Source organism: Rhincodon typus, unplaced genomic scaffold, assembly GCF_021869965.1.
Source record: "Rhincodon typus isolate 14 unplaced genomic scaffold, sRhiTyp1.1 hic_rhity00000719, whole genome shotgun sequence".
NCBI classification, from domain to species: Eukaryota; Metazoa; Chordata; class Chondrichthyes; order Orectolobiformes; family Rhincodontidae; genus Rhincodon; species Rhincodon typus.
This window is the reverse complement of record NW_025966357.1, coordinates 15,256-31,098: the sequence shown is the minus strand read 5'-3', so window position 1 is coordinate 31,098 and position 15,843 is coordinate 15,256. Positions and strand designations below refer to the sequence as shown.

Genomic DNA, 15,843 nt, shown 5'->3' with positions numbered 1-15,843 from the left:
TGAGATCAAAGTTAACATTGATTTTCTAACGGATCTATCTGGGGAGAGCAAAGGCAGCATGGTGAAGGAGTAAGAGCAGGAGGTGAGGTGGTGAGAGGGAGGGAGAGCGAGACAAAGGCAGAGCGAGACAGAGAGAGAGAGAGTGAAGGAGAGGGAGAGGATGTTTGGATTAAGGTTAAATTGAACATTCTCTTAAGGCTTTTGGATATTTATTACATTACTGCCTAACGATTACACAATACCAGTTCTCAGAGGGATGTACATCAAAGCCTTACAGGTGGATGTCAGTAATTTTGACTACATGTATAGATGAATGATCAAGTTTAAATGAGTGGGCCCTTCTCCAAAGTCTGTTACCCTGCATTTTAGATTCCTTGACCAGCAGAAACAATCTCTCAACATCCATCTTATCAAGCTGATACAAATTTCAAGAAGTACCTACCTTAGAATCCAGACTATATCCACTATCAGGAGTAGACGCCAGCGTCTCTGGAGGTGAGCACCTTAGTGATCCTGAAGGAGCTGTACTACACGTTGCCGCACTGCAGCAAAGGATAAGGTAGTTTCTCCAAAGCCCAATGTAGGAATCGTTGCCGATTGTGGTGCTCACTTTTTTGGCATTTATAGGACTACTATATGGAAAAGATGATTAGAATAAAAATGTATCAATTTGAAAAACTATTGAAAATTATAAGTGCTCAAATTTTTGCCAATGTTACGGAAACACAGAATAGATACTGTTATTAGGTCACCGTGACCATGCCAATTCTTTGCACGAACAACCCTGCCATTTCTGTGCACTTGCCTTTCTCCCCATAATCCATGAATTTACTGTCTATTCTTGTGTTGATTCTGATTTCCCACTGAACTTGTCTTCACCACACTATCAGAATAAATTCCAGACAATGATCATCCAATTCATACAAAAAAAATTTCCTTCATGCTGTAGTTGTTTCTTTTGCCATCACTTTAAATCTATCTCCTGTGGCTTTCAACTCTTTTGCCATAGTGAACTATCTACTCTATCCAAACCCTCCATGACTTTGAACATGATTAGATTTCATCTCAACCATCCTTTCTAAGAACACCACGAACTTCTCCACTCTATCTTCTTAACCAAGTTTCTCATCTTTAGAACCATTCTCGTAAACTATTTCAGCATCTTTCCAATGCAAGCGCATCTTTCTACAGTGTAGTGCTCAGAGCTATACATAGTACTCTAGCTCAGCTTTAACTAGCGTCCTTTATGCTCAATATAAACTTCCTGGTCTTGTATTCCATACCCCTATTAATGAAGGCTAGAATACTTGATGCTCTATTAATTTCTGACATGTCACCAATAATGACATATGCACATATACACTCAGGTCTCTATGCTCCTGCATATCCTTTAGACTAATACATTTTATTTTGGGCTGTTTCTTTGGTAATTTTGTGAATTACCAAAATGCATCACCTCACATTTCTTCACATTGAAAGTCATCAGTCACCTACCTGCTCAGTCTACCAACTTGTCAATGTCCTTTTGAAGTTCTACGCTGTTCTTCTCACAGCTTACAATGTTCCCTTGTCTTGTATCATTTGCAAACTTTGAAATTGTCTCCAGGACACACATGAGGAAAAGCAATGATCCTAATACCTACCCATGCGAAACGAATTCCATTGCAAGCATTCCTCCAGCTTGTAAATAACATTGAATTACTACTCTGTTTTCTGTCCCTCATCGAGTTGTGAACCTACTTTGCTGCCAACTCTTTTAGTCTGAGAGCTATGACTTTTCTCTCAAGTCTATTGTGTGGCACTGTATTGTATGCCTTTTGGAAGCCCATGTACACTACATCCACCATACTGCCCTCACCAACTCCCTTTGTTACCTCTTCAAAATAAAACTCTAGCAAATTACACATAATTCCTCCTTAACAAATCCATGTTAGCTTTTCCAAATTAATCCATATTTTTCCCAGCTTCTATTCATCCTTTCTTGAATAATTATTTTGATACATTTCACTACCATAGTTAAACTGACTGAACTATAAAAGGTGAGATTATCTCTACAACCATTTTGAACAAGAGCATAATGTTTTCAATTCTCCAGTCCTCTGGTACCACCCCAGATTCCAGGGAACATTGACTGATTATCATCAGTGCCTCAGGAATTTCCACTCTCACTTGCTTCAATACCCTTGGATGCATCTCATCTGGTCCCAGTGTCTTAAGTATGACAAGTCACTCAAAACCACTTCCTTATCTATTCTAAACCCCTCTAATGACCAAACGTCCTCCTCTGTCACTACAGCCTGGGCAGTGTCTGCCTCGCAGGTGAAGACAAATGCAAAGTATGCATTTAAGCCCTTTGCCATGCCTCTTACCTCCATGTCCAAATCTCTTTTTGGACTTAAGTGGCCCTACTCCTCCTTTTACCACACTTATACTACTGATGTACTCACAGAAGACTTTGGGATTTCCCTTTATGTTAGCTACCTGTCTGTTATTATATAATCCGTCTTCACTTCTCACTTGCTTTTTCAACTCCCTCTGAATTTTTTGTTCTACCTGACACTTTTATAGGCACACTTCTTCAATAACTTACCTTCCTTCCCTTCTTGATTTGTTTGTCATGCCTTTTCCTATTGAAAGAATATACTTTGACAGTGTCTGATCCATTTCCATTTTGAAGACAGCCCATTGCTCAGGTGTTTTCTCCAATCAATCTTTGGTTTCAGTCTATCTGGGCTAGCTCTGATCTTGCCTCATTTAAATCAGCTCTCCGTCAATTCATTATTCTTACTTTAGCTTCTTTATCTTTATTTTCCACCAATGATACAATGATTAGTTTCAATTAACTGATCCCTGCTAACACAATCTCATTCCAATGAACTATGTCTAATACTGCTTTTTTTCTCATTGGACTGGAAACACATTCATATGGAAAATTCTCCTGAATAGAGTCTAGGAATTCTTGCTTTTGCTGCCCTTTGCTCTACTATTCCAATCTATATTGTCTTAAATAAAATTCATTTAACTACACTAAGATGTTTGCACCATCTGTAATTCCATTGTGGATTTGCTTCAATACTCCTTCCCAATAGTCAGTGTTCTATAGATTACAGCAGGTACGTCCTGTCCAGAAAATGTTGGATAAATCCAGTAGGCCAATTACTGCTTCATCAGTCTCTTCTCAATCACCTGCACAATCAAGGATGGCATCATAATCAATGCAGTCCAGCAGCGCTCATTCAACAATAACCTACTCACTATTACTCGGATTGCTTTTCACTTGGGCTACTCGACTCCAGCCTTGGTCCAAAACGCAGAATGCAAGAGGAGGACAGCAGATGGCTCAGTGGTTAGCACTGCTACCTCACCACACCAGGGACCTGGGATCGACTCCAGACTTGGGTGACTCTGTGTGGAATTTATACATTCCCCCCATGTCTGTGTAGGTTTCCGTTGGGCGCTCTGGTTTCCTCCCACAATCCAACAATGTGGAGGTTGGGTGGATAGGCCATGCTGAATGGCCCATAGTGTCCAGGGCTGTGCAGGCTAGGTGGGTTAGCCATGGCAAATGCGGGGTTATGGGTAGGGTATAGCTCTGGGTCAGATGCTCTTTGGAGGTTCGGTGCTGCCATGATGGGTCAAATGGCCTCTTTCTGCATTCTAGGAATTCTAGGATTCTATATAAATATTGTGTCAGAAACTCAGCAACAAGTAACTCACCTCCCGACTCGGCACAATATATCATCTACATGGCACAAATTAGCAGTATGATAGAATACTCTCAACTTGTATGGACGAGTGCAATTCCAATAACACTCATGAGTTCATCATAATCTAGGACTAAACAGCTTGATCGGTATCCTATTCACCACAATAAACACCCCTTATTTCTACCACCAATGTACATTTGCAGCAGTGCGTACCATCTGTAAGATGTATTATTGTGACTCACCAAAGCTCCATCAGAAGCACCTTCGAAAGCTGCTACCTCTACCACCTAGAGAGGTAAGAGCAGCAGATGCACGGGAACACCCCTCCAAGCCATGCAATTTCCTGACTTAGAACTATATCTCCATTCCATCACTATCAAGTAAGCTAAGATCCTGCAAATCCATCATAACAGCACCGTGGGTGCACTCACGCTAGACAGCAGTTCAAGGGTAGAGGCAAGCAAGTAACTTGCCTTCTGATTTCTCAAAGCCTGTCCACAATCTACAAGGTACAAGTCAGAGGTGTGATGGAACAGTCTCCATTTGTCTGTGCTGTATACCTCTTTGACTCTATGAGATCAGAACACTCAAGCATCATCCAAGACAATCGGCCTGCTTAATTGGCACCTCATCCAGCACCTTCAATATTCACACCCTCCATACTATGCATTGTGCCTTATCTACAAGATGCCCTGCAATGACTCACCAAGGCTTCCAAAACAACACTTTCCAAACCAGTGGCCTCCATCCTCGAGAACAAGCACAGCAGATACACAAGAATACCATTAAGTTCGTCTTCAAGCCCAAAGCATCTTGAATTGGAACTTCCATTGTTTCTTGAGCGTCACTGGATCAAAGTCCTGATTAAATTTAAGATAACAAGGTGTAGAGCTGGATGAACACAACAGGCCAAGCAGCATCAGAGGAGCAGGAAAGCTGACGTTTCGGGTCTAGACCCTTCTTCAGAAAAGCCGTGTAAATGGAGTCCATGAGTGGAAGGAGACAATAAAACTGCAGATGCTGGAATCCAAGGTAGACAAACAGGAGGCTGGAAAAACACAGCAAGCCAGGCAGCATCTGGAGGAAAGGAGCAGTCAATATTTCAGGTATTACCCTTCTTCAGGACTGGAGAAGGGCAATATCTTCATCGATTATCTTCACTTCTAGGAACTTGACACTGTCCACCCTCTCAACCTCAGCTCCGTTGATGTAGATGGGGGTGTTATCTCCTGCTTTCTTTCTGAAGTCAATGATCAGGGTTTTGGTTTTGCCAACGTCGAGAAAGAGGTTGTTCTCACTGCACCAAGTCCTTTATTTCCTTTCTATATTCTGACTCGTTGTTCTTAGATATCCGTCCTATCACAGTGGTGACGTCAGCAAACCTGTAGATGGCATTCATTCAGGATTTGGCAGCACAGTTGTGGGTATACAGGGAGTACAGTAGAGGCCTGAGGACACATCCTTTGGGGGGGTGGGGGAGGTGGGGTGGGGGGACTCCAGTGTTGAGTGTTATCGTGGAGGAGGTGCAGTTGTCTATCTTCACTGATTATGGTCTGTGGGTCAGAAAGCTGAGGATCCAGTTGCAGACAGCGGAGCTGAGACCAAGGTCTTGAAGTTTTGAGATACCAGTCTGGAAGGGATAATAGTATTGAAGGCGGAGCTGGAACTCCCTCACTCAAGGCACAGTGGACACACCTACCCCATGCACTGCAGCAATTCAAAAAGGCAACTCACCACCTTCTTAAGGGCAGTTAGGGGTGAACAACAAACGTCGGTCTAGCCACCAATACGCAAGTCCTGTGAATAAAACTAAATGTATATGGCTTCACCTTTGTCTCCTTTTAACTTAACTTGCCACTTTCAACTATTTCACCAGATTTTGTTGATTTAGAACATAGAACATAGAACATAGAACAGTACAGGCCCTTCAGCCCACGATGTTTTACCCTAATCCTAAGGTCTATCTAACCTCCACCCCTACGTTATACTATCATCCATATGCCTATCTAATAGCTGCTTAAATGCCCCTAATGAGGCCGACTCCACTACCCTCTCTGACAATGCATTCCACACCCCGACCACTCTCTGAGTAAAGAACCTACCTCTGACATCTCCCCTATACTACCTCCACTCACTTTAAAACTATGTTCCCTCGTAATAGCTACCTCCACCCTAGGAACAAGTCTCTGGCTGCCTACTCTTTCTATACCTCAGTTCATTTTGTACACCTCTATCAAGTCACCTCTCATCCTTCGTCGTTCTAAAGAGAAAAGCCCGAGCTCTCTCGACTTTTCTTCGTAAGACCTTCCCTCCATTCCAGGCAACATTCTGGTAAATCTCCTCTGCACCTTTTCCAACACTTCCACATCTTTCTTGGAATGAGGCGACCAGAACTGGACACAATACTCCAGATGTGGCTGAACCAGACTTTTGTATAGCTGGAGCATAACTTCACGGCTCTTGAACTCAATCCCTCTATTAATGAAAGCTGACACACCATATGCCTTCTTAACAACTCTATCCATCTGGGTGGCAGCTTTCAGGGAACTGTGGACTTGAACCCAAGATTCCTCTGCTCCTCCACAATGCCAAGAATCTTTCCGTTAGCCCTGTATTCTGCTTTCAAATTTGTCCTTCCAAAATGAATCACCTCACACTTTTCAGGGTTAAACTCCACCTGCCACTTCTCAGCCCAACTCTGCATCCTATCAATGTCCCTTTGTAACCTAGAACAGCCCTCCGCACTGTCCACAACTCGACCCACCTTCGTATCATCTGCAAACTTACTAATCCACCCTTCCACTCCTACATCCAAATCATTTATAAAAATCACAAATAGAAGAGGACCCAGAATTGATCCTTGTGGTACACCACTCGTAACTGAGCATCATGTTGAATATTTTCCGTCCTGTACCACCCTTTGTCTCCTACGTGTTAGCCAATTCTGAATCCAATCTGCCACATTTCCCCCTATCCCATGCCTCCTTACTTTCTGCATGAGCCTACCATGGGGAACCTTATCAAACGCCTTACTCAAATCCATGTATACCACATCCACTGCTCTACCTTCATCCACGTGTTTGGTCACCTCTTCAAAGAATTCAATAAGGTTTGTGAGGCATGATCTACCCCTCACAAATCCATGCTGACTATCACGAATCAAACTGTGCCTTTCCAAGTGATCATAAATCTCTCAGAGCCCTTTCCAATAATTTGCCCACCACTGAAGTAAAACTAACTGGCCTGTAATTTCTAGGGTTATTCCTATTCCCTTTTTTGGACAAGGGAATGACGTTTGCCACTGTCCAATCTTTTGGCACCATACTCGTGGACAGTGAGGACGAAAAGATCATTGCCAAATGCCCTGCGATCTCTTCCCTTGCTTCCCATAGAATCCTTGGATAAATCCCATCAGGGATTTACTTTAATTCAACACTACCCTTCTTTCAGTTCACTAAACTTCTAAGTTGTCACCCAAAAATTTTGAAATTTTGCCTTGCAGTCCCAAATCTAGGTCATTAATATACCTAATAAATCTAACTTAAGATGTTTACAGCCAACATTGGTCATCAAAATTCAGCTTTTTATAACTTGAATTCTAAACTACTCAATTAATGGACCAAAAAGTAGAGAATGGGAACCATTTGTGTACGCAATAGCAATGGCAAACAATAGGCTTGAAAGAAAAAATTCAAAAGACTTACTTTATGTCCACTTGTGGAGAAAGCATCTGTAGGCGGGTGTATGAAAACATCCAAGCATAACTCACTGCTGATGGGCAGTGTTTGGGCAAATTTTCTTGCTTCAGGAAGCTTGATAAGCTAATTACCCAAGGGTCCAGACCCTGTGTCACATGTGCAAATATCCAAATGTGTGAAGGACTGACCACATCAAACTGATGGCTGATGGGAGAGGAACTCCATTCTGCAAGTGTCTGGAGGTCTATGCCAGTGGGGCAATACAGCAGGTTTGTCTAATTGAAGGGTAAAAAGAAAATTATCTTAGTTTTGTTCTTAATATACATCACTTTAACAAGTTATGTTCAACAAAAAGCCATTCCAGAGACTAGTAGATAGGACAGTAATGTCTCAGCTGATTTGGTACTACTGGTCAAGTCCAATCCCAGAATGAAATACAAACCAACAGCTAACAGCTAGCATGAGCTTATCTCAAACATGAAAACAAAGTTTCAAACTGTTTGCCAGTACCCTCTTAAAAACTCAAATCCAGAGAAACTGTTAAGTTTTCTACTTAACTGAACTCTTCATAAAACAGACAGTTCCAATAACAAAGCCAAAACAAGTGTGGATGCTGTAAATCAGAAACAAATGCAGAAGTTGCTGGAAAAGCTCAGCAGATCTGGCAGCATTTGTGAAGTAAAAAATCAAAGTTAATGTTTTGGGTCCAGTGAACCAGTTCTGAGGAAGGGTCACTGGACCTGAAACATTAATTCTGATTTTTTTCCTTCACAGATGCTGCCAGACCTGCTGAGCTTTTCCAGCAACTTTTGTTTTTGTTCCAGTTCCAATAACTTGCAGATTTCTAACCAAGCTTTACTGGCGTGAAAGCTGCACAAACCAGACACTTCTGTTGGAGTATCTGGCTTTCTTTGAACTGAAGTAAGAATTTCCAGCTGGGAGAGAAAAGAGAAAGAGAAGGAGGCAGGCAAGCACTGTTAAATAAGAAATGAGCACAGTTGTGAGAAATGATCTAGTTTCACATGATGTAGAGTCTATTTGGGCAGAGGTTAACAAAAAAAGCGAGGGAAGGAAGATATTGGTAGTAGTGTAAAGACCTCGAACAGTAGCCAATCTGTGTAAAAGGCTATATAAATCAAAAAATTAAAGGAGCACATATTAGGAATAGAGCAATAATAAATAGGTGACTTTAATCTTCATGTTGATTGGGTTAATCAAATTGGAAAGGGTAGCTACGACAAATTCAGTGAGTGCATTAGAGACCGTGTCCCAGAGCAACGTGTTTTGGGGCCAACGATGAAACAGGTTATCTGGTAATGGAAAATGAGGCACATTTAATAAATAATCTCGGAGTAAAAGATCCCCTGGAAAGTAGTGATCATAATATATTCAGTTTGAGAGTGAGAAACTTGGTTTTGAAACAACGGTGTTTAACTTTTGGGGAAAAAAAGGGATTACAATGAAATGAAGATTGAGTTAGCTAAAGTGAACTGGGCAGATAGATTAGCCATGGCAGACATTTCAGCAAGTAATTCATGACCCGCAGCAAAAATACATCCAGTAAGGAGGAAAGATTCTAAAAGAAGGATAAACTAACCATGGCTAAACAAGGATGTTAACGAGAGTATGAAGTTGAAAGAAAAAGCATATACAGGAGACCAAATTCAGTGAGGCCTCGAAAACGGAGATAATTTCAGAATCCAGCAAAAGAGAACTGAAGATAACAAAAGACAGAGAAAATAAACTATAAGGGCAAACTAGCAAGGAATATAAAAACTGACAAAGAGAAAGAGAGAGGTCAAAGTTAACACAGTCTCAGTAGAAAATGAATCAGGGAGATGGTTTTGGCAGGTATTTTTCAGTCTTTATGGTGGAAGACACTTTGAACATCCCATTAATACTAAAGAATATGGGGGAGGAATTAAGTACCGTCACCATCACTAAAGAAGTAGCATTAGGCAAATTAACGGGGCTAAAGGCAGATAGGCCCTTGGCCTGATGGTTTACATTCTAGGATGCTAAAAGACGTAGCTACAGAGATCATGGATGCATTTGTTGTAATATTCCAAAAGTCACTGGATTCTAGAGAAATACCAGAGGCCTGGAAAACAGCTACTGTGGCACACCATTCAAAAAGAGAGGGAGGCACAAAGCAGGTAACTATACGCCGATTAGCCTAACATCTATTGTTGGAAAAATATTGGTATCAATTATTAAGGATGTAATAGCAGAACATTTGAAAAATCATAATCTAATCAAACAGAGTCAGCATGGTTTCATGAAAGGGAAATCGTGTCTAACTTATTAGAGTTTCTTTGAGGAAAAAAACGGAGTGCAAAGAGGGGAACCAGTAGACGCGTTGTATTTGGAATTTCAGAGGTGTTTGGCAAGGTACCTATCAAAAGGTTATGTCATAAGTTAACAGCCCACTGTGTTGGAGGTAATATCTTGGTAAGGATAGAGAATTGGTAAGTGGACAGGAAGCAGCAATTGGGGATAAGGGGTTCTTTTTCAGGTTGGTGATCCACAACCAGTGGAGATCCACAGGGATCAGTGGTTCGCAACTGTTTACAATAGATATTAATGACTAGAAGGAAGAAAAAGAATGTGCTTTAGCCAGATTTACAAATGATGCAAGATAGGTAGAAAGACAGGTTGCAAGAAGGATAGAAATAGTTGACAGACAGATTGTGATAGTTTAAATAAATAGGCAAAAAAATTGGAAAAAGGAATATAATTTGGAAAATGAGCATTTACTGAATTTAGAAGGGGGAAAACAGGATAGTATTTAAATGGAGAGAAACTGCAGAAGGCTGCAACACAAAGGACTTTGAGGGTACTTGTGCATGAAACACAGAAAGCTAACACATAGGTGCAGCAAGTAATTAGGAAGGCTAATGGAATGTTGGCCCTTATTTAGAGGGGAGAGGTCTCACTGTAACCACATAAGAGACCACATCTGGAATAGAGTGAGCAATTTTGGTCTCCTTATTTAAGAAAAGATATCAGGTTGGGACTCTACTCAACAGAGTTTAGGAAAATGAGAGGAGATTTCATTGAAACATGTTGCGTTCTTCAAGACATGCTGAGAGGATTTTTCCCCTCAGTGGTGGTGGTCTAGGACTAGAAGGCATTGTCTCAGAATAAAGGGGTGCCAATTTAATGGCTGAGGTAAGGAGGATTTTTTACTTCCAGAAGGTTGGGTGTGTTTGGAACTCCTTGCCACAGACAGCTGTGGGGCCAGAGTTCTTCTGTATATTAAAGCTGAGATAGATCGATAGACAGATTCTTGATCAGTAGGGGAATCCAGGGTGATGGGGAAAGGGCAGGAAAGTGGACATGAGGAATGTCGATCAGCCACCATCCTACTGAATAGTGAAGCAAGCTTGAGGGGCCAATGGCCTACTCTTGTTCCATGCATCTTATGATAGGATCGAACAACATGCCTCTTCAGCTGTTCGCAACACAGTAAGCACTGTACCAATCTAGACCATGCTTGTAAACTTAGAATACACTGAACACACTGTCCAACACTAAAACAGATATGGCAATTAGACAATATTTGTGACACAGTCATGAATGAATGAAGAATTATGCCGTTAACCAATTTGGGTTTGTCAGTCAGATTCGTGGTATGCTGCAATTACAAATACTGGAACTACTAAATTATTAAGGCAGGGTCCTGTACTTTGCAGATAGGAACAGTACATACATTCTCTGTGCCTATTTCAACACAACAAAATACATGACAGACATTTTTTGGTTCATTTCTCAGGACAATACCTGCAGTAATCAGTTAACGAGGCTGCTTTGAAATTAAAACAAAGCTTGGCAGTTAACTGTCATTCATTACTTAATCGTTCATTCTCCATGGCAGTGGTTCTGTCAGAGTACACTTGCCTAACAACCAACACTCTTATACAATACCAACGTTGCTTTCCCTTTCATTTAGTATTCCTTGCAAACTGTCCAGATGAGTACAAGACAAAAAAGCTTGCCAAAATTTGAGAAATACTCAAGTTCTGTGCTACCAAATAATTAAGTGCAAGAGTTACTGAACAGTCAATTATAAACAGTTGGACAGAGGCATACAGAGGAGAAATCTGTTATGTTTGAATTAGGGCTCAGGAAACAACCTGGAACCTCTAAGGCTCAGAAGATGTGCAACTGTGAGTGAACGAAGCCCATAAGCAATGTTTGTTTTGTGCAGCTTAACAAGATTAGAGAAATACAGATGCAGTACTAGTGTGGTGAAGCTACGTGTCTGTGAAAAGCTGAAATTGTACTTCTGAGTAGGCGCTGGAGTGCAGTTTCCATAATTTAGGGGTGCCTAGTCTCCAACTGGGAGAGTGAGCTCTAAGAATGTGAGCAGTTGCTGAGGCTGTATGTGACAGGGCAGCTTTTGAGGAAGTTCTGAAGCCCTGTTTTCAACAGTAACGGAGATGGGAAAATGGGGTCTGCTGAGAAATCCATGGGATTTCTTGACTGCACGTGCTTTTTGTACGCAGTGGAGTGTTTGACCACAGTGTGCCATTTACCTACATTTTCCTCAATCTAATTGGAAAGGGATGTTAAAACACTAATGTGGTCTATTGTATCCGCTGTTCCCGATGTGGCCTCCTCTACATCGGTGAGACCAAGCGGAGGCTCGGAGACTCTTTATAGAGCACCTACGCTCAGTTGGCGACAAACAACAACACCTCCCAGTCTCGAACCACTTCAACTCCCTCTCCCACTCCCTAGACGACATGTCCATCCTGGGCCTCCTTCAGTGTCACAACGATGCTACCCGGAAACTGGAGGTACAGCACCTCATATTCCGCCTTGGAAGCCTACAACCCAATGGTGTCAATGTGGACTTTACTAACTTCAAAATCTTCCCAGCCCCGAACTCATCCCAAAACCAGCACCCCCCCATCCCCCTCATTGACCTGTCCGTCTTCTCTCCCACCTATCCGCTCCTCCCACCTCACTGACCAATCCCCACCACGACCTACCTGCTATCACCGTCCTCCCCCTCTTTATTTATTTCAGATCCCCCTTCCCCTCCCCCATTTCTGTTAAAACGTAAGTTTGACATGTACTGCAGATTGTGTTATTGTTCTAACTTTGTCTAATAAAGATTACTACTGTGTTTCTTTCAAATCCACGGTATCCTTTGCTTTATGCTCTAAGTGAGTACCTAGATGTTACAATATTTCTCCTTAAAAAAACTCACTGGTTCTAAACCAGAGCTTATCAAATTGTCAGTCTGGGATCATTACAGGTGTGTATAAATTGTTTTGCATCTTTAGTATTCACTAGCTGAAGACAGAACCAATGTTGGGCAAAAAAGTTTAAATACATAATTCACAAAACGTTTGTTAATACTGTCAAAATTGCTAAAGCGACGTTGACCTTCAAAGAATGAAGTATCAAACAATTCCAGCTCATTGATCTACCTGGTCTGCTCCAGTAAGGTGTATGAAGCTTTCCAAGATGGAAGGGCTTAATCGATCCATGACATCAATTGTCAGCTCTTCATCTCCCTGAAACGAAAGAAAATTTCTCAGCTGCACCATTTCGCTAATTTGAATAATGGATTTGGACTACAGCATCGTAAAAATAATAGGCACACATTGCTGCCTATTAGGCAAACTAGCAGGAACATCAATGTAACTGGTTGGAATTCCAGCAAAATACATAAGAAATTATAGCACTGACACCTTACATAATGGTGGATGTCCTGAAGATTTCAGATGCATTGACTTAGGGATGCAGAGATTGTGGATGCATTGGTTCTAATCTTCCAGAATGCTCTACACTTCCGAACAGTCATCATGGGTTATAGAAGGCAGAACATTTAAGCATATAATCAAGTAAGTCCATTGGATGTAGGAAAACAAGCAGGCCATTCTATGAGATCACGGCTGATCTGATAATCCTCAACTCCACTTTCCGGCCTTTTACCCACAGCCACAGATTTTTAATCAATAAGGGAATCAATCTTAGCATTGAATACACTGAATAATCCATCCTCAACAGCCCTCTGCAGTAAAGAATTCCACAGATGCACTTGCCATTGGCCCAGCAGCAAAGATGGCACCTGACGATGGCAACTTTGATGTTACTTGGGTCTGGTGTAGATAGTGGCAAAGGTGTAGTGGAGGGATGGCAGCGCAAGTGTCATTGAAGGTGATGAGCTGGCTAAGGACTAATGGGCTCTCTTCAAGCTATACATTTTTTTCTTATTCTTAAACTATTTAAAATGGCACCTTTTTATGGTGACAAATGAAAGACTTTCACTGTATTTTATTATATTCTTACTGTAAAATACACGTGACAATAAAATCAAAATCATCCTTAGAAAAGAAAATCCTCCAAGACTCCATCTTAAATGTGGGGCCTCTTGTTCTGAGATAATGGCCCCATGTCCTCAATTCTCCTACAAGGGGAAACAATTTTTCCACATCTACCCAGTCAATTCTCCCAAAAATCTTCTATGTTTTAATATATGAGAGACACAGATAACAGTGAACTATACGCCACTTAGTTTGACATTAGTGTTTGGAAAATGCTAGAATCTGTTATTGGATAAGGCAACAGAGCATAGTATAACTAGACAGTCAAGACAGACAGACAACAGGCAAATCATGTTTGCCAAATCTATTGTCGGAGAGCTTAATTAAAGGGTGGATGAAGGGAAATTAGTTGATGCAGTGTTGTGCTAATCGAGCAGGTTGGAAGTGGAACTTGTTTTCCTAGGTGTTTAATGAAAGGTCATTTCTCATATGTTTAGAGAAGGAATCGATAATGACCTGGACCTTGGTTCTCAATGCACACACATCAAAGTGTCATTTGCACACTGAAGCTCAATGACTGAGGTTGAAGTGACCGAGTTTTGGATTGAAGGTGGCAAAGATTTAACAGTTTCCTATTTCTTTTGTAATTTATCTGCATGCCTGTAGATATTTTGCTGTAGTGGAGTTTTTTTTCATTGTTCTTCATGGGACGTGGGTATTGTTGGTAAGGCCAACATTTATTGCCCATCCCAAATGACCTTGAACTAAATGGCTAATTAGGCTACATCAGAGATTAGTTAACAGTAACCACATTACTCTCAGTCTGCAGACACATATAGACCTGACCAGACAGATTTTCTTTCCTTATGGACATAAGTGAACCAGACTTCTTTTAAATTACAATCAAAAACAGAGAGTAACTTTCAGATTAATTAATTGAATTTAATTGAATCAGTACTCCTCAATGTTGAACAACACTTCCAGGAAGCACTGAGGATGGCATGGGCACAAAATGTACTCTGGATGGGGGATTTCAATGTCCAACAGCAAGAGTGGCTCAGCAGCAGTACTACTGATCAAGCTGGTTGGGTCCTAAAGGACATAGCTGCTAGGCTGGGTCTGCGGCAGGTGGTGAGGAAACCAATGAGAGGGAAAATCATACTTGGCCTCATCCTTCCCAATCTGCCAGCTGCAGTTGCATCTGTCCATGATAATATTGGTAAGAGTGACCATCGAACAGCCCTTGTGGAGACGAAGTCCCGCCATCACGTTGAGAATAACTCCCATTGTGTTGTGTTGTGTTGTGTTGTGTTGTGTGACACTATCACCATGCTAAATAGGACAGACTTCGCACAGATCTAACAACTCAAGACTGGGCACTGGGGGCTATCAACAGCAGCAGAACTGTACCCCAGCACAATCTGTAACCTCATGGCCTGGAATATCCCTCAATCAACCGTTACCATCAAGCCAGGGGATCATCCCTGGTTCAATGCAAAGTGCAGGAGGGCACGCCAGGCGCAGCACCAGGCATACCTGAAGATAAGGTATCAACATGGTGAAGCCACCAAACAGGACAACTTGCAAGCCAAACAGCAAAGGCAGCAAGTGATAGACAGAGCTAAGCGATCCCACAGCCAACGGATCAGACTTAAGCCCTGCAGTCCTGCCACATCCAGTTGTCAATGGTGGTGGACAACTAAACAACTCACTGGAGGAGGAGGCTCCACAAATATCCCCATCCTCAATGATGGAAGAGCCCAGCACATCAGTGCAAACGTTAAGGCTGAAGCATTCGCAGCAATCTTCAGCCAAAAGTGCCTAGTGGATGATCTTTCTCGGCTTCCTTCAGTGGTCCCCACCATTACAGATACCAGTCTTCAGCCAATTCGATTCGCTCCACGTGATATCAAGAAACGGTTGGAGACACTGGATACTGCAAAGGCTACAGGCCCTGACAACATTCCGGCAATAGTACTGAAGACTTGTGCTCCAGAACTTGCCGCTCCCCTGGCCAAGCTGTTCCAGTGCAGTTACAACACTAGTATGTACCCAATAGTGTAGAAAATTGCCCAAGGATGACTGTACACAAAAAGCAGGACAAATCCAACCCAGCCAATTACCACAGTCTACTCTCAGTCGTCAGTCAAGTGATTG

The 15,843-nt window shown here is 41.8% G+C and overlaps 1 protein-coding gene across 1 annotated transcript in view; it reads right to left on the bottom strand.

Annotated features, from left to right (window-relative positions):
• The window catches only part of LOC109924945 (protein furry homolog-like), a gene marked incomplete at its 3' end in the record, with an annotated part of 43,467 nt that overhangs the window by 16,177 nt on the left and 11,447 nt on the right, over positions 1–15,843 (bottom strand). The window contains exons 5-7 of the mRNA XM_048621502.1: positions 12,847–12,933; positions 7,412–7,680; positions 443–632 (exon numbers count right to left, since the gene is read on the bottom strand). Coding sequence (XP_048477459.1) covers positions 443–632; positions 7,412–7,680; positions 12,847–12,933 — 546 coding nt within the window. The remainder of the gene's footprint in view (positions 1–442; positions 633–7,411; positions 7,681–12,846; positions 12,934–15,843) is intronic.